The sequence below is a fragment of the Garra rufa genome, chromosome 18 (genome assembly GCF_049309525.1).
Source record: "Garra rufa chromosome 18, GarRuf1.0, whole genome shotgun sequence".
NCBI classification, from domain to species: domain Eukaryota; kingdom Metazoa; phylum Chordata; class Actinopteri; order Cypriniformes; family Cyprinidae; genus Garra; species Garra rufa.
Genome location: NC_133378.1, coordinates 6,388,209 through 6,416,007, shown reverse-complemented (window position 1 = coordinate 6,416,007; position 27,799 = coordinate 6,388,209). Strand labels below are relative to the sequence as shown.

Sequence of the window (27,799 nt, the reverse complement as noted above, 5' to 3'; positions counted from 1 at the left end):
AATGATATGTAACAGTCAGGTCCATATATATTTGGACACTGACACACTTTTCATAATTTCGCCTCTGTATGACACTAGAATAGTTTTAAAATGATACAATCAAGATGAAATTGAAGTGCAGACTTTAAGCTTTAATTCAAGGGGTTGAACAAAAATATAACATAAAATGCTAAGGAATTACAACCATTTTTATACACAGATCCCCCATTTTCAGGGGCTCAAAAGTAATTGGACAAATAAATAATCATAAATAAAATGTTCATTTTTAATATTTGTTGAGAATCCTTTGCAGGCAATGGCTGTCTTAAGTCTGGAACTCACGAACATCACCATAGACTGGATTTCCTTCTTTGTGGTGCTTTGCCAGGCCTTTACTGCAGCTGACTTCAGTTGTTGTTGGTTTGTGGGTCTTTCTGCCTTTAGTTTTGTCTTCAGCAAGTGAAATGCATGCTCAATCAATTTGAAATCAGAAGACTGACTTGGCCATTGCAGAATATTCCACTTTTTTACCTTTAAAAACTCCTGGGTTGCTTTTGCTGTATGTTTTAGGTCATCATCCATTTGTACTGAAGAGCCGCCCAAACAACTTTGCTCCATTTAACTGAATCTGGGCAGACAGTATATCCCTATACACTTCAGAATTCTTCCAGCTGCTTCTGTCTTCTGTCACATTGTCCCTAAACACCGGTAACCCAGTGCCACTGGAAGCCATGCTCATGCCATTACATTGCTCCACCATGTTTCACAGATGATGATGTTGTAGGCTTTGGATCATGAGCTGTTCCAAGCCTTCTCCATACTTTTTTCTTCCTGTCATTCTAGTACACGTTGGTTTTAATTTCACCAGTCCAAAAATGCTTTTTCAGAAGTGGTCTGGCTTTTTTTGTGTTTTTTGACAAAGTCTAATCTGGCCTTGTTTGCACCTTGTGGTAAACCCTCTCTATTTTGCTCTGGTGAAGTCTTCTCTTGATTGTAGACTTTGACAGTGATAGCCTACCTCCTGGAGAGTATTCTTCACTTGGCTGGATGTTGTAAAATGTTTTATTACCATGAAGAGGATCATCCAATCATCCAGCATACTGTCGTCTTTTGTGAACATCCAAGCTTTTTTATGTTGCCTAGCTCACCAGTGTGTTCTTTTTCTTCTCAGAATTCACCAAACTGTTGATTTGGCCACTCCTAATGTTCCTGCTATCTCTCTGATGCATTTCTTTTGTTTTTGAAGCCTAACAATTGTCTGTTTTACTTGCATGCAGAGCTCCTTTGACCGCATGATGGGTTCAGAGCAACAGCTTCCAAATGCAAATGGCACACTTAGAATCAACTCCAAACCTTTTACCTGGTTAATTCATGTAGAAAAAAAAAAAATGAAGGAATAGCCCACAACTGTCCATGAAACAGCTTTTGAGTCAACTGTCCAATTAGTTATGGTCCCTTGAAAAAGGGGGGAGGTACATATTAAAGAGCTGTAATTCCTTAACCTTTCTACCAGTTTGATGAGACTGCCCTAAAAACTAAAGCTCAGAGTGTGCACTTTAAGCTCATATTCATTGTATAACTGTAACTTGAATTTGTTTTGGTCAACAGCTAAAATAATAAAAATTGTGTCAGTGTCCAAATATATATGGACCTGACTGTATATATTCAAGTTGGCACGAAATTAAACGTGAACGATTTCATCCATGTATTGTTTTATTTATTTACTTTTGTCTTGTTTTTTTGGGCCACTGTAATTTTTAATCAAGTCATAATAACTGGATCTTCCAGTAAAACAGAATTCTGTATAATGAGGTATGCTGGATTTTCTCCAAAAATTTTGTATGCATAAACTCCACGTTTCTGTCTCTATACAATCAGTCCATTAAAACAAGACCTATTTAACAATTATTTATTTTTTGATAAACTATTTCAGGTAAGGAAATGCAGAGGATTGTTCCCCACCATTAAAGGGTTAGTTCACCGAAAAATTAAAATGAAAATTAGCCCATTATTTACTCACCCTCAAGGCATCCTAGGTGTATGAAATTGAAGTTATATATATATATACACATCTGTGTATTGTTCTAGTTTTTGTTATTTGATATCATTGTGTTAGAAAGCATATTGGTTATTGAACACTTAAACCATCTGCATTGTTAAAATGGTTCATTCTACATAAAGCAAAAACATGGTTAACTGAAGCTAAATGAAGGAAGTGCAGCATGTAAATATCAAGGTAATCCTGCTGTTAACAATGCAAAGTTACTGTTGATGCGAGGTGTGCATTGCTGGGGTTCTCATTTATCGTAATGGTGTGAGAAAACTGACTCATCTACAAGCTGTGCCACCTAGTCAGCCGTTCCCAGATCAAACAAACAGTGCTTGGTGACACTCTGTCATGTCTGAAACGACATGCTGCTACAGACAGATTCTGATCCACAGGGCCTGTTGTGCCAGCTGGTTTTAGTTGTTAGCTCCGAGTACGTCTGTAACAAAAGGATTAGTGCTGGGCGATATGACGATATATATCGTGGGGACGATAGAAAAGTGTCTATCGTCCTATTTCTCTTCTATCGTTTCTATCGTCTCGTCTCTAACCTAATTTTATCAATTACTAAAGAAAATATTGCATTAAATAGGCTATGACAAATGTATGATAGTGTCTTGTTGGTGTGCAATGCATACTCTACCCTATAAGTGATAATCAAGAATAAAAACGAACTTTTTCACAAAGAAACTCCGTCTTGTGCGACGTGACGCTTTACGTTGTTGCGAGTGCGACATGCTTTAACTCGTGAGTGCTTAGCCTAAAGATGGAGACGCAAGAGGTTGAAGATGAATGCCCGGAGTCGCAACAACAAACTGAAACTAGTACGCAGGCAGCAGACAAGAAGTACTTTTACCGACACGTGGGTACGTCAGTGATTTTGTTGCATTTTGGCTTCAAGAGCTCCGACACGGAGCAGAAGACAGTCATGTGCAAACTCTGCCAAAAGACTGTTTCCGCGCCCGACGCTGACGCCTGTTTCACGCCTGTTTCACACATACTTCGTCTGCAGTGCGTATGCGTTGCGTATTTTTTCCGCACCCATGTTAACGGATCAGATCGTTCACACTGCACGCGGTTGCTGTCCGGTAGTACGTTCCAGAAGCGGTGCTTTTGCAGCAGTGGAGCGATCCTTTCGGCACAGAGTCTGTTTTTGCTGCGCTGCATGCGCTGGATTAAAGTGACAGCGCATTGTTCGCTGTAAAAATGAACATGGATTGACACGGAAATGTACCATAAATGCATATAAATGCAGTCTACTGTGTTTCACAGTCAACACGTGGCTTTTTGGCTAGGTTTAAAATAGTGCAGTTTTAAATAAACAAGGCAACATAATAGATGCACTTGTCCAGGTAGAGAAGTTCTTTAAAGTATGTTTTTTAATAAAGATTTAATACGAAAGAAAGGCACAGGGAGCCGACTGCTTGTCTGTGGTAAGTTTTAATTTAAAATATTTGTGATGGCCCAATTTCAATATAAAAAGGAAGCTATGCTGTGTTTAAATGTGTTGCAACTTGCTTGAGCAACTTAATATACAAATCTAGAAGTCAAGTGCATTGAATAATAGCCTACGTTGTTTATAATACGTTGAGTTTAAACGTGAATATGTCAAGTATTATTGTATTAGTGTACTGTGATAAAAGAGTATCCCAATGCTGAAAAAGCACGTTTGAATTTGAAATTAAAATAACGGATAAATGGTGTGTTTGTGGTAAACACCCGCGGATCAGGAACGGACTGCAAACGCGTTCTGTGTGAAAGCAAAACGAGTCCGTGCTGCCTCTGCACCGCATACGCAACGCACACGGACTGCAGACGGAGTATGTGTGAAACAGGCGTGATACTTTTTTATAATTGAGTGCTTTTCTGCTCAGAAACTTGAAATGGCTGTGCATTTTAATAAAAAAAATAGTTTATTTTGATAATACTATTTAACTATGATGTGGATAAAAAATGTGAAGGCTACTTTAGCTCTACCTCCACCACACCTGTTGTCATTTGATACATTTATATTGCTGCGCTAAAATGTATTTTTCTCATTTGTGACAGTTCAGTTAAATGCCACTTCAAATAACGAATAAAAATAATGTTGCAAAAAAATTATGTAATGATATTTTTGTCAAACTTTTCAGAGATTAACTGAAAACGTACTTTATTTTGGTATATCGTGATATATCGTTATCGTGATATAAAATAATCCATATCGTGATACATGATTTTTCCATATCGCCCAGCACTAAAAAGGATTATGAAGTCAATTAAAAGACTAAAACAACTGCACATGCAGCTCATTAGACAAAGCGTGTAGCAGCATTCTGATGTCAGACTTGAATGCCAAGACAATGAAAAAAAGGAAAAAATGAAAAAAAACTGCCCATTAAAATAATTATGATTATGAAAAAACATGCTTCCATTTCTGGATTGCTGTCTGACAACTGCTTTTTTCCTGAAAAGTGATCAAATAGGTGGCGACAGATAAACAACAGCTCTGCCCGTGAGGAACCTCAGTTCTACCAGTCTGCTTCTCCAGGAATCCAGTGGAGGCCATGAGCTCTGTCATCCCATGGGGGACGCCACCAGAAATAGAAGCAGGCGTGGATTGATGGAGGACTGTGGGGAGCACAGCCAATGGAAATTAAGGAACCAGTGAAAACACACAACAGCTGTCACCCAGGGAGGTTGTTGGCATAGCAATGGGAGGAGGGAGAGCCGTGTAAACCAATCAATAGAACAACAGTTAAAACAGTGATCTGCCCAGCAATGTGCTCAGGATATACATCTACAGATATCCCTTCCACCTATTTATACAAATGCTTCAAAAACAACAACATTGCGGGAAACAGTCCAAACAATCTGTAAAACTTTGGCTCCTCTAATAAACAAAACAAAATCCAAAGATTACCAGCAAAAAAATCCAAGGAATAACCCACTGGCCTACTTGTGGTTCTCTACCCATAAAAAGACAGCATGCTGCAGGGATGATGTGTTTTTTAGGCCAAAACTAGAAACGAGCTAGCATTTTAGCACATCAGATTCCAACATCCTCAAGTCAGAGGTTTTATGAACTGGGTTTTTGGTTAAATGTCTGAAATAAAAATTGAAATAAGTGACTAAAGAAGTAAAAAAAAAAAAGTAAAAAAAAAAACACCACACCAAAAAGGGCAACTCATCTACTGTGTTTATAATCACTATTCTAACTCAAACTTTCAGGAAATGAATGTTTTTACTAATTAAGACTGAAAGAGTGTTAAAAGCTTAATGGTAGTGATGCTTAAGTCATGCAAACATGGCGTAGTACATTTATATAGGGCCCTATGACTTCAATGCGGGAAACATGGGCGGAACCACGGAATTCAGTCATAATTGAATTTACCATATAATACAGATTTTCACAAAATTTGCCAAATTTGTGATTAATAAATCAGACACGAGTTTGAACACAGAATCCAGAACTGCTTTAAGAGTCACATCAAGAGCATTTTATGATTTCTTTTGAGGAAAAACTATGGTCATAAAGGTCTTTACAGCAACCTGTCAAAATAAAAGTTAGGTTTAACGTAAATAAACTGACTGAAATATATTCATTAAATGTAATGATGCAATGTACTACTGCTAATAAAAATATTACAACATTTAAGGAATATTTACCATAGATGTAAATGTAAAGATAGATGTAAATACATAACACTATTTTTATAAATTCTTCTCTTTTTTTTTTTTTTTTTGAAAATCAATTAGGGGTGCTTTTGATTATCAAAATTTAATGAAAATATTAAAATGGAATGTGGAAAATTTATAGGAAACAATGAAAAAATGGAAAACTGAATTTGAGAAAATAAAACATTTAACAGGGCATTAAATGTATTTTTGTTAAACTTCTAATAAATTGCCGTTTAATTGTGCACGTCTCATATTTTAATTAATTAGATATGTTTTTACTCATCAGAGCCTAGAAAAATAATATGGGAGAAGAAAAAAAAAAAAAGAATTCATTAAAATAAAAATAAAAAATGATTTGGGGAGGAAATAAAACATTAAATAAAACGTAATTTGGTAAAAAAATAAAATTAAATAATAAATAATTCAGTGCTCATTTGTGAAGACTGTCATGATAAACAAAACGTGAATCAAAAACTGTGTTGGTCTCAGAGCTTATTGTCTGCAGTAACTCTAAATGACTCTAATGGACCATTGACTGAACGTCTGATGCATATCACACACAAAAGTGGAAACACTTCAGAAGTTTCGAAGTCATCACCAGATTGGTTAAATTATACAGGATTTCCAGGAGACGTGGTTGTCACGTTCTTTAACATTCTGCCTGGAAACAAAGATGCTTTGATGCCAAACCCCTCATGGAAGAAGAAACTGTGAAGACGAGCACTTATCAGGATCAACTAAACACTGGATTTTCAAAGGTATGTGAAATATTTATTTTGCAGCATAGAATCTTTAAAATATGCCCAAGAGTTTTACACACCGGTCTGATATTGTGAAGATTTTCCTTGCCCATAAACATGACAATGCACAAAACAAAGCTTTCCCAGATATTCTGCCGTCAGTATGAAGGTCTGGCTATGCAAGACTACTCTAAAGTAAGCTTAAAAAAAAAAAAAAAAAAAAAAAATCACACTTCTAGATTGGCCTACAAAAATCATTTTAGTGCTCTATTGAGCAAGATTTTATGTTTCATGTCCCTTACAAGGAACAAAAAACAGATTTTGGATCAGTGGCATGTCTAATGGTTAAAATGTCAATGCATATGAGCCCCCTATTAAAGCATAAAGCATCCATGTGAAGTAAGCTGCTGTAGCCTTGACAGAGAAACATATCCACTGCAGGAGTGAAATAAAGCAGATCAAACAAGTCCTGCTGAGAAGCGTCCTCATGGGGACAGATATGAGCAGCTTTAAAATACATCCAGGTGCGCTGGTAAGCTGTATCAGCATGTATGCCAAATGCCTCTCATGGCACCTGTAATAACAGCAGGCACTGCTTTGGCAAATGAAAAGTTTGCAGTGATGGAATGCATCTCTTTGACAAACCCAGACATCTAATTTCATGAGACAGTGACAGTGAAAATGGTGGGAGACTGAGTAGCATATCTTACACAGAGAAAAAAAAAAACAAAAAAAAAAAAACACACATTGGCACTCATGTTAGCTATATCCAATCTGAATCAGGACAAAATATGCACAGATCAAACACTGTTTACAAGTTAAAACAATCTAAAAAAAAAAGATTTTAATGTGTGAGACAACAGGGATTTCTTTTACTGGGGAAAGCATTCTTATGGATTATGGACTCATAAGTAATGGTAAAGTTAAAGCAACTTAAAGATGGATTTGCTTCTTACAATACATAATTAATGGACTGGAGTGGTGTGGATTACTTGTGAATTTTGATGTTTTTATCAATTGTTTGGACTCTCATTCTGACGGCACCCATTCACTGCAGAGGATCCATTGGTGAGCAAGTAATGCTAAATTTCTCCAAATCCGATCTGATGAAGAAACAAACTAATCTACCTAATCTATCTTGGATGGCTTGACAGCAAATATATTTTTAGCTAATTTTAGGTTTTGGAAGTAGTATTCTTTCAAGTGACTGTTACTTTACAAACACCTCATTAAAAGGGACAGTTCACCCAAAAAAAGACAATTCTGTCATCAGTTACTCATTGACAGGTGCCAAACCTCTTTTTTGAAAGAGAAAAGACCACTTTATTGAAACCAGAAATATTTCTGTCCCTCCATAACTTTGACACATCAGACTGTTGCTAAAACACTGTAAAAACAATCCATATAAATCAAGCAGTTTAACCCACAATTGCTTTATATAATGAAGATAATTAATTTTGGCTTTTAAATCACATATAAACATTGCTCAAGGTACATAAATAGAACATCAAATATAGTGAAAGGAAGCACAAACATGCTTGTATGACACACAAGAGCAAACCTCATTAGGTCGGGTATAGTAAAATCTAAATTAAATATTAAAATATAAAATCTGAAATATTAAATATGTAGTAAGATTAGTGAAATGTTAAACAGAGAACATTTCAAAACAAGTCAATATTTGTTTTTCAACAACATAAAAGCCCAAGCACTTTAGTATGAAAAATTTATAGGATTGCAATGAGGAGACGTTACACAAGAGCAACTACTGGACTCTAACTAGTGGGTTATTTTCAGGGGCCCTATTTTTACTCAGAAATGGCTTAACAATTGCACAACACATTGAATTAAACATGATTTTTTAAAGCATAAAGACTAAAAGTTTTTTTTATTTTTTCTTCAGTGCCATTAACTAAAGTAAATTAATAAAAAATATATATTATTTGTACTAGAAGTGTTATTACCTTAACCGTATCATAAATCCTACTCAAAAAGTCCACAAAAAGGTTGAAAAGATCATCACGATGCTTTGAAAAATAAAAGCTATAGGCCTGGTTTCATCTGTGTGTGAAGACGCTGCATGCGGTGGCGTAGTGCAAATATGTGAATGAATGTCAAATCGAGGAGGAGAGTGCAAAAAACTGTCTAAGGAACTAAAGGCGTTTGTGGTTGGCCAAACTGAACCAGGATTTCCAGGAAAGAATCTTGACAACATTTGTGTTAAAGGATTAGTTCACTTCCAGAACAAAAATGTACAGACAATTTACTCACCCCCTTGTAATCCAATATGTTCATGGCTTCTTTCTTCAGTCGTAGAGACATTATGTTTCTTGAGGAAAACATTTCAGGAATTATCTCTATATAGTGGACTTCAATGGTGAAGTTTGAACTTTTAAAATGCAGTTTAAATGCAGCTTCAAATGGCTCTAAGCGATCCCAGCTGAGGAAAAAGGGTCTAACCTAGTGAAACGATCAGTCATTTCTGAAATAAATTGACAATTTATACACTTTTTAACCTCAAATGCTCGTCTTCTTTTGTCTCTGTGATAGTTAGGGTATGTCGAAAAACTCCCATCTCACGTTCTTCTTTAACTTCAAAATCGTCCTACATCACTGTTTTACCTTTTTTTTTGTAAAGGGCGTTTGATCTTAATTGCACGTTCACTTTGTGAACACTGGGTCAGTACTTCTACAGTGATGTAGGACCATTTTGAAGTCAGGGAAGAAACCGAGATGCGAGTTTTTCAACATACCCTAACTGTCTTGAACCCGAAAAAAAATAAGTTCACACAGACATAGACAAGACAAACGTTTGAGGTTAAAATTTATGTAAATTGTCCATTTGTTTCGAAAATGACCGATCATATGCTAGATAAGACCCTTCTTCCTCGGCTGGGATCATTTAGAGCCCTTTAAAGCTGCATTTAAACTGCATTTTGGAAGTTGGGGCACCATTGAAGTCCATTATATGGAGAGAAATCCAGAAAAGTTTCTCTCAAGAAAAATTTCCTATTGACTGAAGCAAGAAAGACATGGACATCTTGGATGACAAGGGGTGAGTACATTATCTGTAAATGTTTGTTCTGGAAGTGAACTACTCCTTTAACGGTTTGTTCTTATCATTTCCAATCAGGCAGGTGAAATACTAGGGTAATATCTTACTTAATTCTGCTCGTATATACCTTTACCACCAATTACCTAGTTTGTCAAAATATCGTGCCCATTCCTGCTTACTAAGTACTTCTCTATATGATTTAGCAGCTTCCACACATTTTTTTTCTGTGGTTTAGACAGCATAAATTATCAGAACAGCGTATTCAGTTGCACATTAACTGTGCAACCCATGGTGTTGTTTACATCAGAGTTTCTCCAATATGGCCGCGCATGTGGATAACTGACCAAATCGTGACACAAGTGCAAACCCTCTATAAAAACTGAACCACTGGAAGATACAGCAAACACCACTCCACATGGTGCCTTATTGCTTAAATACATCATACAACTGCTATACTATAACTGCTAGCTGGCAACAAAAAATGTAGCTCGGCTACCATAACCAAGGGAATTTTTCAATTCGGCCCACTTGTTGGTGAACAGCCCTGCACTAGAGCATCTGGACTTGTGTCACTAATCAGAAGGCTTTGCTGGTGTGGTGTTGTTTCCCTTGCAGTATTTTGGGAAACTGGGTTAAAGCCCTTTTATAAAACACACGCAGAGATGCCCAACGATCAGCCCTGTTGCATCTATGGCAACACAGTACCATCCTTGATCTGGACACATTTTCGTTCAGCAACCTATAAACATCGTAGAGACAAGGAGTCTCTCTCCTCGTATAAGACTGAAGTCCAAACGGGGCTGATCCTGGATCATGGAAGTTGAACTCAGCACTTCAGATTGCTAAACAGTGTTTAACACGTTCAAACAAGCAAAACAAAACACTTAATTAAAAGAACACTCGAGGCATAAATCAAATGTAACCAGTTGCATCGAATAGTCAGATTTTATTACGTATGGACTTGATACGACAGGACTAACGTTAGCTGGTGACGGTTAACAGTTTTCTAACAGTTACACGTCCACGCTTCAAACAGTAATGAGGAAAGAGGCGATAATGATACTGTTACCTTTCTCCATGTCTATTTTTGACAAAACAGCTCTATTTTTAAGTATTATGGACTGAGCGTCCCGTTATGCCTCATTCGGTCGTTCACTCGCGCTAGCCTGCTGTTAGCTCCCGTTCAGCGCGGAGCTGTTAAACTCAGCGACTTTGTGAAATACATTCAAATACCAGGACTTAAAAATGAAAAGATATCACCACTCACCGTTCAAAAAAACCAAGTGTGCCGGATAAGAACTGGACGCAGACGGAGAGACTTGTACAGCGTGTTGTTGTGGTCACTGGAAAGAGTGAGCGTGTGGCGGAGCTCTAGTAGCTTCTTCTCGCTGATGGAGGAGGAGCTCACGAGAGCTGACAGACATTCAGCGAGTACGCGCACAGCCTCTGGACAGGTGACGTTATGACTTTAATGAAACAAAGTAGCCTTTTTAGTTTTTACTAATAGCGTTGCTAAAACATTAGAAAATATTCTGAAATATATGGACCTTCTGCTACAGAATTGGTCCGAAGTCAGAATTAGAAGCGTCTTGGAAAAAAAAGTATTTTCCCCCAAAAATGTATGTATGCAAATTGTATAATATCCAAGGTATACATTTCTAGTAATTGTGCAGTTAATTCTCATATTGTATTTTCAAAAAGTTTGAAAAATATTTGTCCTTTCCCCAAATTTGTCACTACCGAAACACTGCAATATTATTCAATTCGATTCAAGTTTATTTGTATAGCGCTTTTTACAATACAAATTGTTGCAGAGCAGCTGTACAAAAGTTTTAGGCTACTACAATATATTTAGTAGCTTATTAGTGGTGAATACTGTATGTTGAGTCGATGTACATATGATATAAATATTAAAATCAGTAACTGTGTAATCAAACAGATGATGAATACTAATTGCAATGGTTAAGTGCTGTAATCAACTTGTAGGAAAATTATGTAGTGCTGTATGTTGTTTCAAGGCTGGCATCATCTGCGGTCCTCTGAGGGGTTGGCATCATCTCTTCTTCTGAATCTGGGCTGAATCTTGTGTAAACCCTAGTTACCACGGGATGGAAATCCCGTGGCAGAGACAGAGAAACATATAACATATTATATGTTTTAATACGAAGGGTTATATCGATTTTGCTTACATCTACATTGTAAATATATTTATTTGCTTTTATTTGATTTATGAGATTTGTTGTATTTTGAATCCAAATTTTCTTTGTGAAGGGCAAAAAGATCATACTGCGCCCCTAAAAATAAGTCTCAGCCAATGGACGAAAACATAGTGTTTCGGTAGTATTATTAGTATTATTTTTTTACTTTTTAAAAGAACCAAATATCTACTTTACAAAACAACAATTGAACAACAAAAATTATTTATATTTATTTGCTTTTATTTGATTTATGAGATTTGTTGTATTTTGAATCCAAATTTTCTTTGTGAAGGGCAAAAAGATCATACTGCACCCCTAAAAATAAGTCTCAGCCAATGGACGAAAACATAGTTTTTCGGTAGTATTATTAGTATTATTTTTTTACTTTTTAAAAGAACCAAATGTCAATACTACTTTAAGGCTTGTCAATAATCGACCACTGTTATGATTGGCTCACTCATTGCACAGGAAACAGTATCAATGCCCCCTAGCTATTGCATGTAAGTGTTTTGACAACATGATAAAAAAAAAGAGCCAATTTCTGAGAGTTTTTACAAAAATGCTTTTTAATTGATGAGGACATTTTAAGTTATGAAACTTGCAAGATGTATTAAGCACACAAAGACCTCTTCTATATCAAAAGATTAAGGGAAATTTGGTTTCTCATGTCATGACCTCTTTAAGCGTTTATATTAAGAAAAAGCAAAAACGTTTAATTTGTTGCAGATTCATCTGGTTTAAAATATTTTAAGTGCTACATATAATTGTTAATCCACTACCTTGTAAAAGAACAACATTTAAAAAAACATTTACAGTCTTTTAGGAATTTAAAGCAGAGTGAAAACAAACAACTTGGAGTTTAAATGTTTGCATTTATTTTCTTGCATTTGGATTATGTGGATACTTTTCAAAAGTCATTATAGATTCCCAGGGGACCCCAACGTAAAAAGATGCCAACAATAGAAAAATTCAACGTAAAAACAAAAGGACTGCAATGCTATATTTTCAATGACTGGAAAGCAACAGGGCAGATGTAAAAATATAATACACAATACTGAGGAACTGTGTCAATCGCTCACAAGAACAAAACACAAACCCTTCAAAATACCCGTCGGCAGGATTTTATCAATCCATAGATTTATAACAAATGTAGTTTGCGTATTTGAGGGTGAACAACACTCAGATTGACCTGAAATAATATATCAGGCACACTTTTTTTAACAGTATAGTCTAGGGGAAAGAAAAAAAATCTAACACCACAGGGTGAGAACACTAAAAAGACCCCAGCTTTTCTCTCGTTCTCTTTCTGACCATACAATACTCACACAGTATAAAAGAAAACCACAGACGGATGTAAAAAGGCGGCAGGATCAATAACTTAATTCACAATTACAATAACTTAAAGGCATCTAATGTCTTAATCAGAGTCTTGTAGACTTGAAACTAACAGAAAAATGAACAAAACACAGTATCAGAAACGGTGAAACTTTGACAAAAAGAATGAAATATACATACAAAGATGCAGTATGCAAGAGAACAACATTCTGTGCTTGTTTAATGTACCAGTGGAAACAAAGCTCACTGATTTGAAATGCAAGCAACATCAATTTTGTCAAAAATGAGAGGGTTATAGGCAGAAAGCCCACAACTACAGTATTCACAACAGATCAAAGTTAACTGTAAATGCAACAGTTTAAATCAGAAATAAAAAAGAACATGGATTTAAGCCATCGGTTGGGTTATTTACAAGATTACATGACTTTTTAGTACAAATATAGAAGTAAAATGCAAGTATTTTCAGATTAAAATATATTTTCATTATACTCATATTTAACATTTTTTCTTTAACTACAGCAAAACACCATTCGGGTCCTTAAGCTCTTCACCCAGAGCAAGACGTGCCAAGAGAGTCCAAAATGATCACTTATGAATTAACAAAATTATTTCGCATGTGAGGAATACAGAACATTACCTTAAAAAGGAAAAAAAAAAACTTCTAAGTCTATGATAGACATAGCTAAGTGCTACAATGAAGCATTATATTCCACAAAATAAGAGAGAAAACAAACAAACAAAAACTTTTGTTTGCATCAGGTATCATTATCCTCAATTTTCATCAGTCCTTTCTAACTGTTAAACTGCTGACCAGAGGGGTTTCAGGCATTCCAGCAGTTTCTTATCAGACTCTGTATGCATTCAATTGAGTGCAAGACGTTTTTTGTTATGTTCTCTGGCGCCCTCAAGAGGATGAGGAGCAGAGTGCGATCTGCTGGACTGTTCCCAGATCAGTCAGGAGTTGTCTGATGCGATGTTTCAGTTGAGGGAGGCGTGCCAGTGGATCTGGAGGTTCCAGCTCACCTGTGTAGTCTAGCCAACTCTCCAACACTGCATAAAGATTTCCACATGTTAATACAAGCAGGAAATGAAGTACATCAATCTGAAATTGTGTTTACATGTTAAATCTGTTCTCACCATCGAGTTCTCTCTCAATAAGGTCCATTCTGTGCGTCACCTCGTCCTGCACTGCTTCAATGTGCTCCAGCAGGTTCAGCTGCCACTGCTGGTGCAGCACAAGGTCAGGGTCAGGCTTTGTGTCAGGGGTCACAGGGTCAGGCTCCTCTTCCTTGATTTCTACCACACAACTCTTTTCCTGCTCTGCGGAAACCAGTCGTTTCATACGGCACTCCAGCTCCTGTCAACAGAAAGCAATGAGTCGCATGTTTGGTGTGTACTGATGTTCTTGTGTTACTGATGCTGATGAATAAATACACAAATAAAGCACAATAGTAAAAATGGTAATTGAATAATGTGTCATTATTCACTTGTGACATGTTGCTGACACTATTTTAAACAGGTTTGAAAACCTTTGAGCTTATTTAATAATAGACAACACAATGATTTAGAAACATTTGTAACCATTTTGAAAATAGACTTTGAACTGCCTCGACGAGATATCAAAATCATTTCGGACCATTTTTAAAATAGAAAAAAATGGATAAATCAACCATTTTGAAAACAGACTCTGAACTGGTTTAAACAAGGCATGAAATTGATTTGAAAATGGAATAAACTTTTGAAACGACTAAACTGGTTTGAAAACATCAAACTAGTTCACACTGGTATCAACTGGTGTGAAAACATTTTTAACTGGTTTGAAAACAGATGTCAAACTGGTATGAAAACATTTTGAACCGTTTTCAAATCAGACTTAACAGTTTTGATGACAAGTTGGTTTAAAAATGGACAAATCATTAGTTTTGAAACAGACTTTGACCTGGTTTAATGAGGTTTGAAAACAGTTCTTGAACTGAAATGAAAAAAAGTATCAACTGGCATGAAAACTGATTTCAAACCATTTTAAAATTAGACTTTGAACTGATTTAAAACGAGTTCTCAAACTGATTTGAAACAAGTCAAGTTCTCTCAAGTTTAAAAAAAAACATCTGTTTCAACTGGTGTGTAAACTGGTTTGAAAACGGATCTCAAACTGGTATGAAAACATTTTAAACCGTTTTAAAATCGGACTTTGAACAGTTTTGATGACAAGTTGATTTGAAAATGGATAAATCATTCGTTTTGAAAACAGTTTTCGACCTGGTTTAATGAGGTTTGAAAACTGAAATGAAAATAAAGTATAAACTGGTAGGAAAACTGATATCAAACCATTTTAAAATTAGACTTTGAATTGATTTGAAATGAGTTCCCAAACTGATTTAAAAAACATCTGTTTCAACTGGTTTGAAAACAGATGTCAAACTGGTATTAAAACATTTTGAACCATTTTAAAATAGTTTTAAAAGAACGGTTTTGATTACCGAGATCAAGTTGGTTTGAAAATGGATAATGGACTTTGAACTGGATAGATTATCAACTGGTATGAAACCGATTTCACACCATTTTAAAATCAGACTTTGAATGGATTTGAAACGAGTTCTCGAACGGATTTAAAACAAGTTCTCTAACTGGTTTGAGAATAGACAACTGGTATGAAAACATTTTGAACCATTTTAAAATCAGACTTTGAACAGTTTTGATGACAGACCCCAAGTGTGAAAACATTGTAAACTGGTTTGAAAATGAATCTCAAACTGGTATGAAAACTGATTTCACACCATTTTAAAATCAGACTGAATGAATTTGAAAGTTCTCGAAACAGATTTGAAACAAGTTCTCTAACTGGTTTGAGAATAGACTATCAACTGGTATGAAAACATTTCAAACCATTTTTTTTCGAACCAGACTTTGAACAGTTTTGATGACAGACCCCAAGTTGGTTTGAAAATGGATAAATCAACTGTTTTGAAAACAGACTTTGAACTAGATCATGGAGACAATGAAATGATTTGAAATAAAACTCCCAACTGATCAGAAAACATCAAATTGGTTCACACCGGTATCAGCTGGTATGAAAACATTTTGAACCATTTCACAAATTACACTCTGAACAGATTTGATGACAGATTTCAAGTTGGTTTAAAAATAGATAAATAAACTGTTTTAAAAACCGACTTTGAACTGGTTTAACGACACATCAAACTGATTTAAAAATGGAACTGAAACTGGTTTGAAAACAGTTCTTGAACTGGTTTGAAAATATTTTATCAACTGGTATAAACACTGATTTCAAACCATTTTTTTAAAATCAGACATTGAATTGATTTGAAACAAGTTCTCACACTAAACTGAAACAAGCTCGAACTGATCTGAAATTAGTTTCTTGAACTGATCTGAAACGAGTTTCTCGATCTGATCTGAAACATGTTTCTCGAACTGATCTGAAACGAGTTTCTAAAACTGATCCGAAACGAGTTTCTAAAACTGATCCGAAACGAGTTCTCGAACCGATCTAAAACAAGTTCTCAAGCTGATCTGAAACAAGGTCAAACCGATTTGAAACTGGTTTCGAACTGGTATGAATACAGATTATGAACTGGTGTGAAAACATTGAACCGTTTTAAAATCAGACTTTGAATGGTGTTGATAGACAAAGATTTGAAAAGACTTTTAACTGGTTTAACGAGACGTCAAATTGATTTAAAAATTAAACTCAAAACTGTTCTGAAAACAGACTGGCCAACAAGCTTCTTACTTGTAATGTGCATGTGGGCAAAAAGTTACCAGAGTTGCTTGTAACCCACCTTACTAAAGGAGCGGTCGGCCAGCTGAAGCTTGTGTTGGTCATGGTCCAGCGGTGTGCCGTATCTCTGCTCAGCCATCTCAAGCAGGTCCTCTGTGCTTCTAAGACTGTCCTCTAGCTCAGAACCACACCGCGTCTCCACCACAAGTCTTCTCTCCACCGCTGGGTAGTATGTACGGGGCTTCTGGTAGCAGTGCTCACTGCTAATGTATGAGTCTTGGAAAGAGCAGTGCGTCTCCACAGGCGATGGTACTTCGCTCTTTAATGTCTCTAACTCATTCACTCCCATTTCAGGGGGTGAGGAGGGAAAGGGAGTAGCTATGCCCGAGTCACCTGCCATCTTCCTCCGAAGGCCATCTGCAGATTTCCAGGGCTGCCGCCAGAACTTCAGGTCTGGATGGGCTTGTGTCCTGAAAAAAAAGAGGGGAGTTGTGATTCATACCTCAATCTTTCACTGGCACTTACTTTATTAGTCAAATATCTGATCGCATTGAGAGTATTCAAGCAGAGGAATGACTTACTGCAAGATGCTCATTTTAAGCTGAAGGCCGTTCAGGACCTCAAACACACGGTGGACGTCCCCCAGGAGTTGATGGGCGGCTGTCACTTTCTTACTGTTCTGGTGCGAGTAGTTCTCATCCAGGAAAGACAAGCCATACATGTGACCACTGCTCAGCCAGTCTTTATCAAACCAGTATCTCTGACTCTGCCTCTGAGCTGCATAGAAACACATGCATATTTAAAGATTAACACAAAGCCAGACAACAAAATGTATTGAAGTGGTTGTCATATTTTAAACCTTGTTCTGTTTTGCCAACACACACAGTCCAGACAGACAAATATCAAATAAATTGAGGTTTGAGGAAGTTGTGGTTTCTCACCTGGTGGGTCTCTGCAGATGTAGCAGCTGTAGCTGTCTGGCACACTGTCCTCATACAGACCCATACACGTCCCATGCTGCCAGCACAAACACTCATCACACTGCAGAGAGCACAGGAAACATCCGTCAGTCTCCCAGACAATTACTGAACATGCATATGAATGTTAAAAATCCTAATGTATCACCACATTAAATAATACATAATTCACAAAATCATTCAAGTAATTGTGCCAGTGCTTAATTGGTTTAAATGCTGTGCTGCAATTTCTTTTTTCAGTCATACTATGAAGACTTCCAGGACACTTTCGGATGAGAAAAAACATGAACTGAATTAAGCTAGATCATTATTGTCTTCTGTAAAGCTGTTTTACAGCTGATTCGCATCTTGTACCATCAACACTGACAATAAACTGAATTGAATCAACACTGAACTGAAGCAGAATAACAAACAACAATGTAGTTTCCATAAACTGAGTTTCAGTTTATGCTGAGTTTCCATAAACCAATTAATAAATATGTAGCATAATAATAATAATAATAATAATAATAATAATAATAATAATAATAGTAATTCATTATTATTAGCTTATATAATCAAACCAACATTTATTCAGACACCTTCAACATTTCTCACATCACAGGTTATTTGCTATAGTTCAGGAAAAGGTAATAAAATGACAAATTTAACTGTGTTAGAACAAATTAATCTTGATAATATCCAATAACTCTGATAGATAGGTATTGTAATGGATTACAATCTATTAAAAATTCAGACTGTTAGTATGACAATATTTACAGAACTATCATTTAATTATGTTTAGGTCAAAGCATCTGAATCATTTTTGGTCACAAATTTTCATAAATTGTACTAGCAGTCCACTGATGAAGATTTTTTTTTATATTAATGTCACATATAATATGTCACAGTTTACTTAATTTTGCTATCCTCACTTACATAAATTAACTACAGTGTCCTTAGTAGTAGTCCTTAGCACTTAGTAGTAAAAAAAAAAAAAAAAAAAATCATATATGATATCATATATATATGGTGTCTGAATAATGTTTGCTTTGACTGTATATTACATTATATATTACTAATAATTTAATATACAAAAATGACAGTAAAATATTAAATTACAGTGAAATACTGTGAAATGTCTCATTTTAATATGTCAAAGTTTTAATGTTTGTTTTATAGGAAATTCAGTCGAGTTTATGAAAAAACAAGAACAACTCTTAATTATATTTAACAATTATGGGAAAAGTGGAAGAAATTACTAAAAACAAATAATAATCACAATTCAGGCGGTTAAGGCATTTAAGCATATATGAAAAAAACATTACATATTATTTAGCAAGCTTGTAACACCTAAATCAATGATTTAAAAAAGCATTTTTGCCAAATCCAGGTAATTTACCACAGAAATATGATTTTTAACATTTATGACTGTTATAGCACCACCAATGTTCTGATTTCCATTAAACTTTGCATGCTTGTTTCGAATCATGTGGCATGTGCTCACTTAGTTTCATGTAGTTTTGAGTTTTTGTTTTGGATTTATAGGCTTTTGGGCATACTTGGACACGCCCATTTTCTAAATCCCCCTTTTATAGCCATCCAAAGAGGAAAGTTCAAAATCCAGAAAATTGTGCTGCGGTGGTTTTATTGACGCTACGACTAGTTCGCAAAAGTAGGTTTTTACATAAACAAGAATATTTAATGAAGGATTAGATTGATAGCAGTGGTTCTTGAGGCCAAGTTGCTCAGTATGAGCAACTTTAAAGGCGTAAAACTTAACTAGTGGCCAATTTCTTTCAGAACTCTAGTGCCATGAGTTAACATGCCCACGAGTTTCATTTGATCAGCCTCCGTTAACCTTTTCTAATAGGTGCTCAAAATTCATTGCCTGATTGCTGTCATGTTTTTTGATATACGTGAATATCCTCATAGACACTTGTGGCACATTGGAAAAAGACACTGCACACCAATTTTTAAGTCAATCGTACTAACGGGTGCGTAGTTATAGCCATTTCTCTGTTTTTTTTCCCCTGTTATAGCACCACCAAGTGGCCAAACTCCACATTTTTAAGACTGTGACCTCACATTGAGATCTTACATACTTATTCCAAGTATGGCAAACAGATCTCCTTTCATTCAAGAGTTATAGGTTTTAGTAAATGCGGCTCAACCCCCTCCAAGCGTTTTGGCATCCTGCCTCGACTGGAAGTCGAAAGTTTTTTTTTTTTTTTTTGCTAATTATTGATATTCACTCTCCAGATCAGGTGAAAAACTTGGGACTAGTTCGCAAAAGTAGTTATTTTTAAAATTCCAAAGTACACAGAAATTTCGCCAGGCTCACGATCGAATCTGAGGCGTGTATTTTGTCAGGCGTGAGCAGTTTAGGCAGTTTAGGAGTTAGTTAGGAGTGATTTCGTACTTTTGATCGCTGTAGCGCTCCCGTCAGGCCAATTGGAGCGAGCATTGGTGACATTGTAGATCGTGTGAGTACTACCATCCCTCCAAGATTCAAGTCTCTCTGACTTGCGGTTTGGTCTGCACGATCATTTTTAAATGGAGAATGCTGATCCTTGGCCACTCTAACAATTACAATAAGGTTTCAGCGCTAGATACTTGAACCCCTAATAAATCAAACTAAATAAAAAAAAAAAAAAAGGTTTGAGGTCTGGCCTGGTTTCAGAGTGTGGTAGTTCACCTGTATCATGAAGTCGTTCTCCTCCTGCACTTCACAAATACAGCGTACGATCTCCGGGCCGTGTGTGACCGTTTCCACACCCTGCTCTGAGAGGGGCATATTCAGATCCAGTTCAGCATCAGACTCGTCCTCACTCCATATAGGACTGTCTGAGGACAAATCACTGCTGCTGTCTTCACCTGAAGGAAACAAGAACCACAATATATACTAAAGCAGCAGGTTTAATCTGTTTTTACAACACAGTCATTCATGCAAGACTATCAGCTACTCTAATCACACATGCACACACATGTTAAACACAAACTACAGAAGAATCTACAGAGCTGGAATGACTAAACACATCTGAGAGTGGACACTGAGAGACATCAAAGCAGGAGAAAATACACCAAGCAGGCAGCTGTGAGTTCAGAGGACCTGCGTTCTGTGGTACCCACCCTGGCTGAGCATCTTTTCAGGGCAGAGTCCTGTGTAGGATCGGTGTGTGTGGGAGAGGGGCAATTTGTGGGCCGAATTCAGATTGCAGGGGGGAGGCTTTAGGCCAATGCTCTCCTCAGTGTTGAAACAGTCTGTCAGAGGAAGAGCAGACGCCACACAGGGTTAAACACAGAGCGAGCTGTTCCTCACCGACGAGGCGGTTGTAGATCTGATTCAGTACTTGATGTTGATTGGCAACCATAACGCTCATTTTGTGGGAGGCTGTAAGGGTCTATTAATAACTCCAGACAAATGACACATAGATTTGGTGCCCCAAAACTCTAACACTCTGTGCTTCAATTTAAATGCGTTGAGATCTTCTTCTAAAATGATTGGGAATTTCTGTATTCTGTAAGTTTAGTAATACAGTGTCTTGTGAAAGTATTCATACCCCTTCATTTTTGTTACGTTTTGTTGTGTTGCTGCCTTATGTTAAATTGGTTTGAATTTCCCCCACATCGATCTACACTCCATACATCATAATGACAAAGCAAAAACAGAATTGTCACAACTTAGTAAATATATTAGATATATTACATAATATTAAATATATTAGACCTTTCATTAAGACATGTGTGCCTTTCCGAATCATACCCATTCAACTGAATTTGCCATAGGTTAACTTCACTCAAAGTGTAGAAACATCTACAAGCAATATGAATGCTCCTGAGCTAAATTTTAAACTGTCCCAGATAAGGGTATAAATACTTATGCAATACAATCATTTAGGTTTTTTATTTTTAATAAATCTGCATAGATGTAAAAAAAAAAAAAAAATAATAATAATAATAAAAATAGTGGCTTCGCCACTACGTTGTATTGAATGTAGATTTATGTGGAAAAAAAGTAATGTAAAGCAGTTTAACTTAAGGCAGCAACATAAAATGTGAAAAAAGGAAAATCAAGGGGTATGAATACTTTCGCAAGGCATTGTAAGTGAATTGAATACATAGTGTAAAATACGTGAGTTTTCATTTAAAAGACAATTTGTACATCATCTGACATCTACTTTAAATGAGATTTGGGAGAGGGAGTGGCTCTTAAAATTAAAAAAAGCTGATTGGTTGACCCTATGAGTAAATTGTCCAATGGCAACTCAATTGCCAAATTAATGTAAAGTATTTAAACAAAAAAAAAAATGCTATAAAAATGTGCATTTTAAAACAGTTTTTAAATAAATATTTAACTATTTAGTTTTATTTAACTACATTTTAAAGCATTAATTCAATATTTTAAATAAGTTCATTAATTTTTTAACAAAGTATTTTCATTTTAAACATGTATCAAATTCGCAGTCTTAAATTGGTCCATTAATTTGTCATTTAAAAAAAAGAATTAAATTTTATTATGCATTTTATTTTTGAATGATTAAATTATTATTATTAAACTGAATTAATTATACAATTGAAATGCAAAGGATAGTCTTCTAAGGCCTTATAAGTTTAATAATTTATGAACAGGCATATAAGGCAGAACGTCTTTCTATTTTGAGGCATAAAAAACAACAATGCATGTGCGTCTTTACGTAGAACAGGTAAACTCTGACCTGCAAATTCACATAGCAGGAGACATTTAATAAACAGAGGTTTTAAAAGCCACCAACTAAAAAAAAATCAATCAATCAAATTTAAAAGAGTATTTAAAAAAATAACTTCAATTGAAAAGGCTGCATGTTTTTTACGGAATCCTGTTTCTGCCACAGAATAAAAATTTTCTTTTTATCTCACAAATCTCACTTTGTCTCAGAATTGCATTATACAAATTCACAATTCAGATTTTTTTTCCTCAGAATTATAGAGAAAAATAGTGATATAAATTCATAATTCTGACATTTTTCCTCAGAATTGCGAGTCTATATTTTGAAATTATAACTTTTCTCAGAATTGTGAGTTTTTTCTATCGAAATTGTGACTTTATAACACGCAATTACAAGTAATTAAGTCAGAATTGTGAGATATAAAGTTGCAATTCTGAGAAAAGTCACAATTTCGAGAGAAAAACTCACAATTCTGAAGAAAAATGTCAGAATTATGAATTTATATCACTATTACATGTATCAGTCTTTTTCCCCCTCAAAATTGGATTTTATAACATCGCAATTTCAAGTTTATTCAGAGAAAAAAAGTCAATTGCGAGTTTGTATTATGCAATTCTGTGACAAAAAGTCAGAATTGTGAGATAAAAAGTCGCAACAACCTTTTTTTTAATTTAGTGGCAGAAACTTACTTTAGACTTTAGTTTTCAGTGTGGCATTAGTAGATAATATATTTTGTAAATTTTTGTACAAAAATGTCTAACTAATTAAGAATAGTTACAGTTTTGATTATATAATAGTTAATTATTTCAGAGCATGACATCATATCCTGTTGCTCGAATATATTGCATGGTCCGAAGTAATTTTACATAATACTTTAGAGCAAACTTGCAGCTAGAGCAGACAAACAGAGGGGACAGCAGAGAGCCGAAGACACACAGAAACACCTCTGCACTAAAACAGCCATCTCACCTGACTTGGACTTTCTTTTCTTCTTCTTCTTTTTCTTTAGTTTGATGCGGAAGAAATCCCTCTGCCGCTTCTCCCTCAGCCTCTCGCGTTCTTTCACCCCTTCAGATGAGAAAAATCAATCTCTATTACTGTCACGGCCCGATTGTGGTCATATGCAGAGGAATCAGCGTGAGCATGTGCACGGAAAGGGATGGAATGATCACGATGTTCTCCAATACCTGTTTCCTTGGCAACCCAGTCTCTGTCGTCATGCAGCGAGCGGTTGAAGTGTTGGTTCTCTTTGCTCCTCTCCGCGCCCAGCGTGGCCGAGCGCTGCCGGTGCATGCTGCCGACAGCAGGGGGCGACAGAGTGTGGCCTGACTTACTGTCACTCAGAGGAGAGGGAGTATCTGTGGGAGGAAGTACATTTAAAGGACATTTATTATTGTTTCTTTGATTTGAACTTTTCCTGTAATGTGTAATACAGCTGTTTGTTCATGTAAACGATTTGCAAAGTTACAAAGCACAAAGTCCACTCCAATGGGAGTTATAAACATGCAGCAATTCAGACCTTTTTGCCACACAATTATGGGTCTACATGTCACAATTCCCTTTTTTCCCACAGAACTGAGTTAACATCTTTCAATTCTGCCTTTTTTTCTGCAGAATTTTGAGTTTAAAGCTCTGCTTACGCTAGTGCATTTTCTTTTTAAAATGCCATTTTAAAATATAAACGGTCGTCGTCTACACTGGCGTTTTCACTGCGTTTCAGAAACAACCTCAGTCTACACACTACTACACAACCGAAAACTCGTGTACCATAACATTCATTTTTTCCCTCAGAATTGAGTTTAAATCTCACAGTTCAGATTTTTTTCCCCTCAGAATTCTAAGTTTAAATCTCAGTTGTTTGGGGCTTTTTTGCCACAAAAAAGGGTAAATGTGATATTTTAAAAGTTATGCCTTTTAAAACGAAAATGCGCTAGTGTAAATCTCACAGTTCAGATTTTTCCCCTCACAATTTAAAATTTAAAATTTCACAATTCCGATTTTTCGCCCTAAGAATTCAGAGTTTAAATCTCATACTTCAGATTTTTTCCCTCAGAAATCTAAATTTAAATCTCATACTTCAGATTTTTTCCCTCAGAAATCTAAATTTAAATCTCACAGTTCAGATTTTTTCCTCAGAAATCTAAATTTAAATCTCACAGTTCAGATTTTTCCCTCAGAAATCTAAATTTAAAGCTCACAGTTCAGATTTTTTCCCTCAGAAATCTAAATTTAAATCTCACAGTTCAGATTTTTTCCCTCAGAAATCTAAATTTAAATCTCACAGTTCAGATTTTTTCCTCAGAAATCTAAATTTAAATCTCACAGTTCAGATTTTTCCCTCAGAAATCTAAATTTAAAGCTCACAGTTCAGATTTTTTCCCTCAGAAATCTAAATTTAAATCTCACAGTTCAGATTTTTTCCTCAGAAATCTAAATTTAAAGCTCACAGTTCAGATTTTTTCCCTCAGAAATCTAAATTTAAATCTCACAGTTCAGATTTTTCCCTCAGAAATCTAAATTTAAATCTCACAGTTCAGATTTTTTCCCTCAGAAATCTAAATTTAAAGCTCACAGTCCAGATTTTTTTCCCTCAGAAATCTAAATTTAAATCTCACAGTTCAGATTTTTTTCCCTCAGAAATCTAAATTTAAAGCTCACAGTTCAGATTTTTTCCCCTCAGAAATTTAAATCTCCCAATAATAAATAAATAAAAAGTAACTCTTTATCTCACAATTCTGACTTCTTGTAAATTTAGAATTATGACTAACTCACAATTACATCTCACACTATTCTGTATTTATCTGGTTTTTCCTCAAAGTTAACATCTTTAAATTCAGATTTTTATTCAGAATTCTGAGTTTAAATCTCACTGTTGTGAGGTAATTGTGATATTTTAAAAGTTATGCTTGTAAAACGAAAACGCACTAGTGTAAATCTTACAGTTCAGATTTTTTCCCCTCAGAATTGAGTTTAAATCTCACATTTCAGATTTTTTCCCTCAGAATTCTAAAATTGAAATCTTACAATTCAGATCCCTCCCCCTCTGAATTCTACATTTAAAATCTCATAGTTCTGATTTTTTCCTCAGAATTCTAAATTTAAATCACACAGTTCAGAATTTTCCCCTCAGAATTCTAAATTTAAATCTCAGTTTAGATTTTTCCCTCAGAATTCTGAGTTTAAATCTCAGTTCAAATTTCCACTCTTCCGAATTCTAAATTTAAATCTCACAGCTTAGATTTCTTTCTTTAGAATTTTGAGTTTAAATCTCACAGTTTAGATTTTTTCCTCTGAATTCTAAGTTTAAATCTCACAATTCAGATTAATCCTTCTTAGAATTATTAAGTTAAATCTCACAGTTCAGATATTTTTCCATGATTGTGATATTTTATCTCATAATTGTGATGTGTTTCTTGTAATTCTGAGTTTAAATCTCACAATTCAGATTTTTTTCTTATAATTTTGTTATAAAATTATATTGAGTTATAATTTAGAATTCAGTTTTTAATTTTTATTTTGAAATCTGGGTGTTTCATGTTTTGCCACAGAACAAAAGTTTTCTCGGGGATGTTTACACAACACCATTTTAAAATGGAAAACTTATCTGTTTTTGGAAAAAAGGCAATCCTTCTTTTTTAAATTTTATTTTATTTTTTCGAAAATAATACCATTATCATCCTCATGTAACATCGCCATCCACTGACTTTGCATACAAAATATAGTGTTAATAGTCATTTTCACAGATTAGTGAGAACGGGGATGAAAAAAAATAAAAATAAAAATAGTACTTCATTGTCATGTAAATGAACTCCAGACAAGGTAAATTTCCCTCAAATTCTTAGGGAAAAAATCTGAACTGTTAGATTTTGAATTTAGAATTCACAGGAACACAATCTGAACTGTAGGATTAAAACTTAGAATTCTGAGGGGAAAATTCTGAACTGTGAGATTAATACTCAGAATTCTTAGGGGAAAAAATCTGAACTGTGATTTAAACTTAGGAATTGAAGCAGAGCATTTCAGGCAGAGGGTGAAAAGAGGGTTCTGCAGCATTGAACAGTATGAGCAAAATTATGTATTAATAAATGTAAATGCCTTCTAGGAGACCCAGCAGAAATAAATAAAGTGATGAACTTTTAAATGAGCATTATATGGGCACGTTAATGATGCTACTGCAAGTAAACACAGATTAATATGAACAAAATGTCAACGCACTTGACCGGCAACCCCAACAAAAACAAACACCCACACACACATCTAAAGTAAACACTGATAGATAAAGTTTGCACTAACGGTGGGAAGCCGAGACGGTACGGCGCCTGCGAGGGGTCTCCTGGCTGTTGTTCTGTTTGTCTGAGGAGCGCGTCTGGACACAGCGAGGGGGGCTTGGGTCGCTCTGTGCGTGATAGTACTTCATGTGGTAGTGCAGCAGGGATGCCTTGCGGAAAGACTTGAGGCAGCCTGCGATCTTGCACTTGAACGGGTTGTGGTCCAGCTCAATGGACAGGATAGGGGGCGGTTGGTTTTTGATGACCCTGTACACTGAGGGACAAAAAGGGCAATGAGGTCACATAACAGCAAATGTTTATAACAAAAGGGTGAGACAGAGTGAAAGAGATGGTTGGTGTACTCACATGGTTCTCTGCTGTACTTATTTGTGGTTGGAAGGTGGACTGTTTGCGGCTGTTTGACTGCTGGAGCTGAGAAAGCAATGAGTCAGTTAGCACATACATCATAAATGTTGAATTACCAAGTTTGTACATATTTTAAAGAAATTGTGAGTGCTGGCTCATGCCACAATAGCAGCGAATTTAATGTCAGACTTACTAGTTTAAATGATTACATGTAATGATGACTATAATATTAATTATGTAAATTAAGTTCTTAACCTGCAGAAGTCACCAACAGACTGACAATTGACATTAGGGCTGTGCAATATGGACAAAATAATCATATTGCGATTTTTTGGACGAATATTGCGATTGCGATTTTATTAGCGATTTTGGCAACTGTTTTTGCTTTTTCAAACAAGCTACATACATACATTCTAAATGTATTCAGTGCACAAGAAGTGCATAACAAAACATTTCACAATGAAATAACATAGTATTAAGTTTAATAAACAAAACTGTTGTAAAATTGTCTTTATAACAGACAACATAAAATAAATTAGCCATGTTACTTCTTTTCCCGGTACTTCAGCCTACTTTGTGTAATAACGAAAACATTCATTTCAGTGGAAAAATAAGTCCAAAACTCTACTTTAACATTTTGAGGGCTCTACAATCTTTTGCTTTTTTATTTATTTATTTATTTATTTATTTTTTAGAAATTCTTATTTGTTTTAATTTTTCTGATAATCAAAAAGCATAAACATT

The 27,799-nt window shown here is 35.4% G+C and overlaps 2 protein-coding genes across 3 annotated transcripts in view; both read right to left on the bottom strand.

The window, feature by feature from the left end:
- ndrg3b (ndrg family member 3b) overlaps positions 1 to 10,881 on the bottom strand; it is an 87,507-nt gene extending 76,626 nt beyond the window's left edge. For both annotated transcript variants that reach the window (XM_073822564.1, XM_073822565.1), the window contains exon 1: positions 10,749 to 10,881. The gene's annotated coding sequence lies outside the window, so the exon portion shown is untranslated. The remainder of the gene's footprint in view (positions 1 to 10,748) is intronic.
- Positions 10,882 to 12,531: 1,650 nt separating this feature from the next.
- Positions 12,532 to 27,344, bottom strand: phf20b (PHD finger protein 20, b). The gene is made up of 12 exons (XM_073823637.1): positions 27,311 to 27,344; positions 27,056 to 27,121; positions 26,715 to 26,963; positions 23,609 to 23,779; positions 23,391 to 23,489; positions 20,845 to 20,976; positions 20,411 to 20,589; positions 17,698 to 17,797; positions 17,338 to 17,533; positions 16,818 to 17,226; positions 14,152 to 14,371; positions 12,532 to 14,064 (listed from the first exon to the last, which is right to left on the bottom strand). The coding sequence occupies exons 1-12, from the start codon at positions 27,342 to 27,344 to the stop codon at positions 13,919 to 13,921; spliced, it is 2,001 nt and encodes a 666-aa protein (XP_073679738.1). The 3' UTR covers positions 12,532 to 13,918.
- Positions 27,345 to 27,799: the final 455 nt, after the last annotated feature.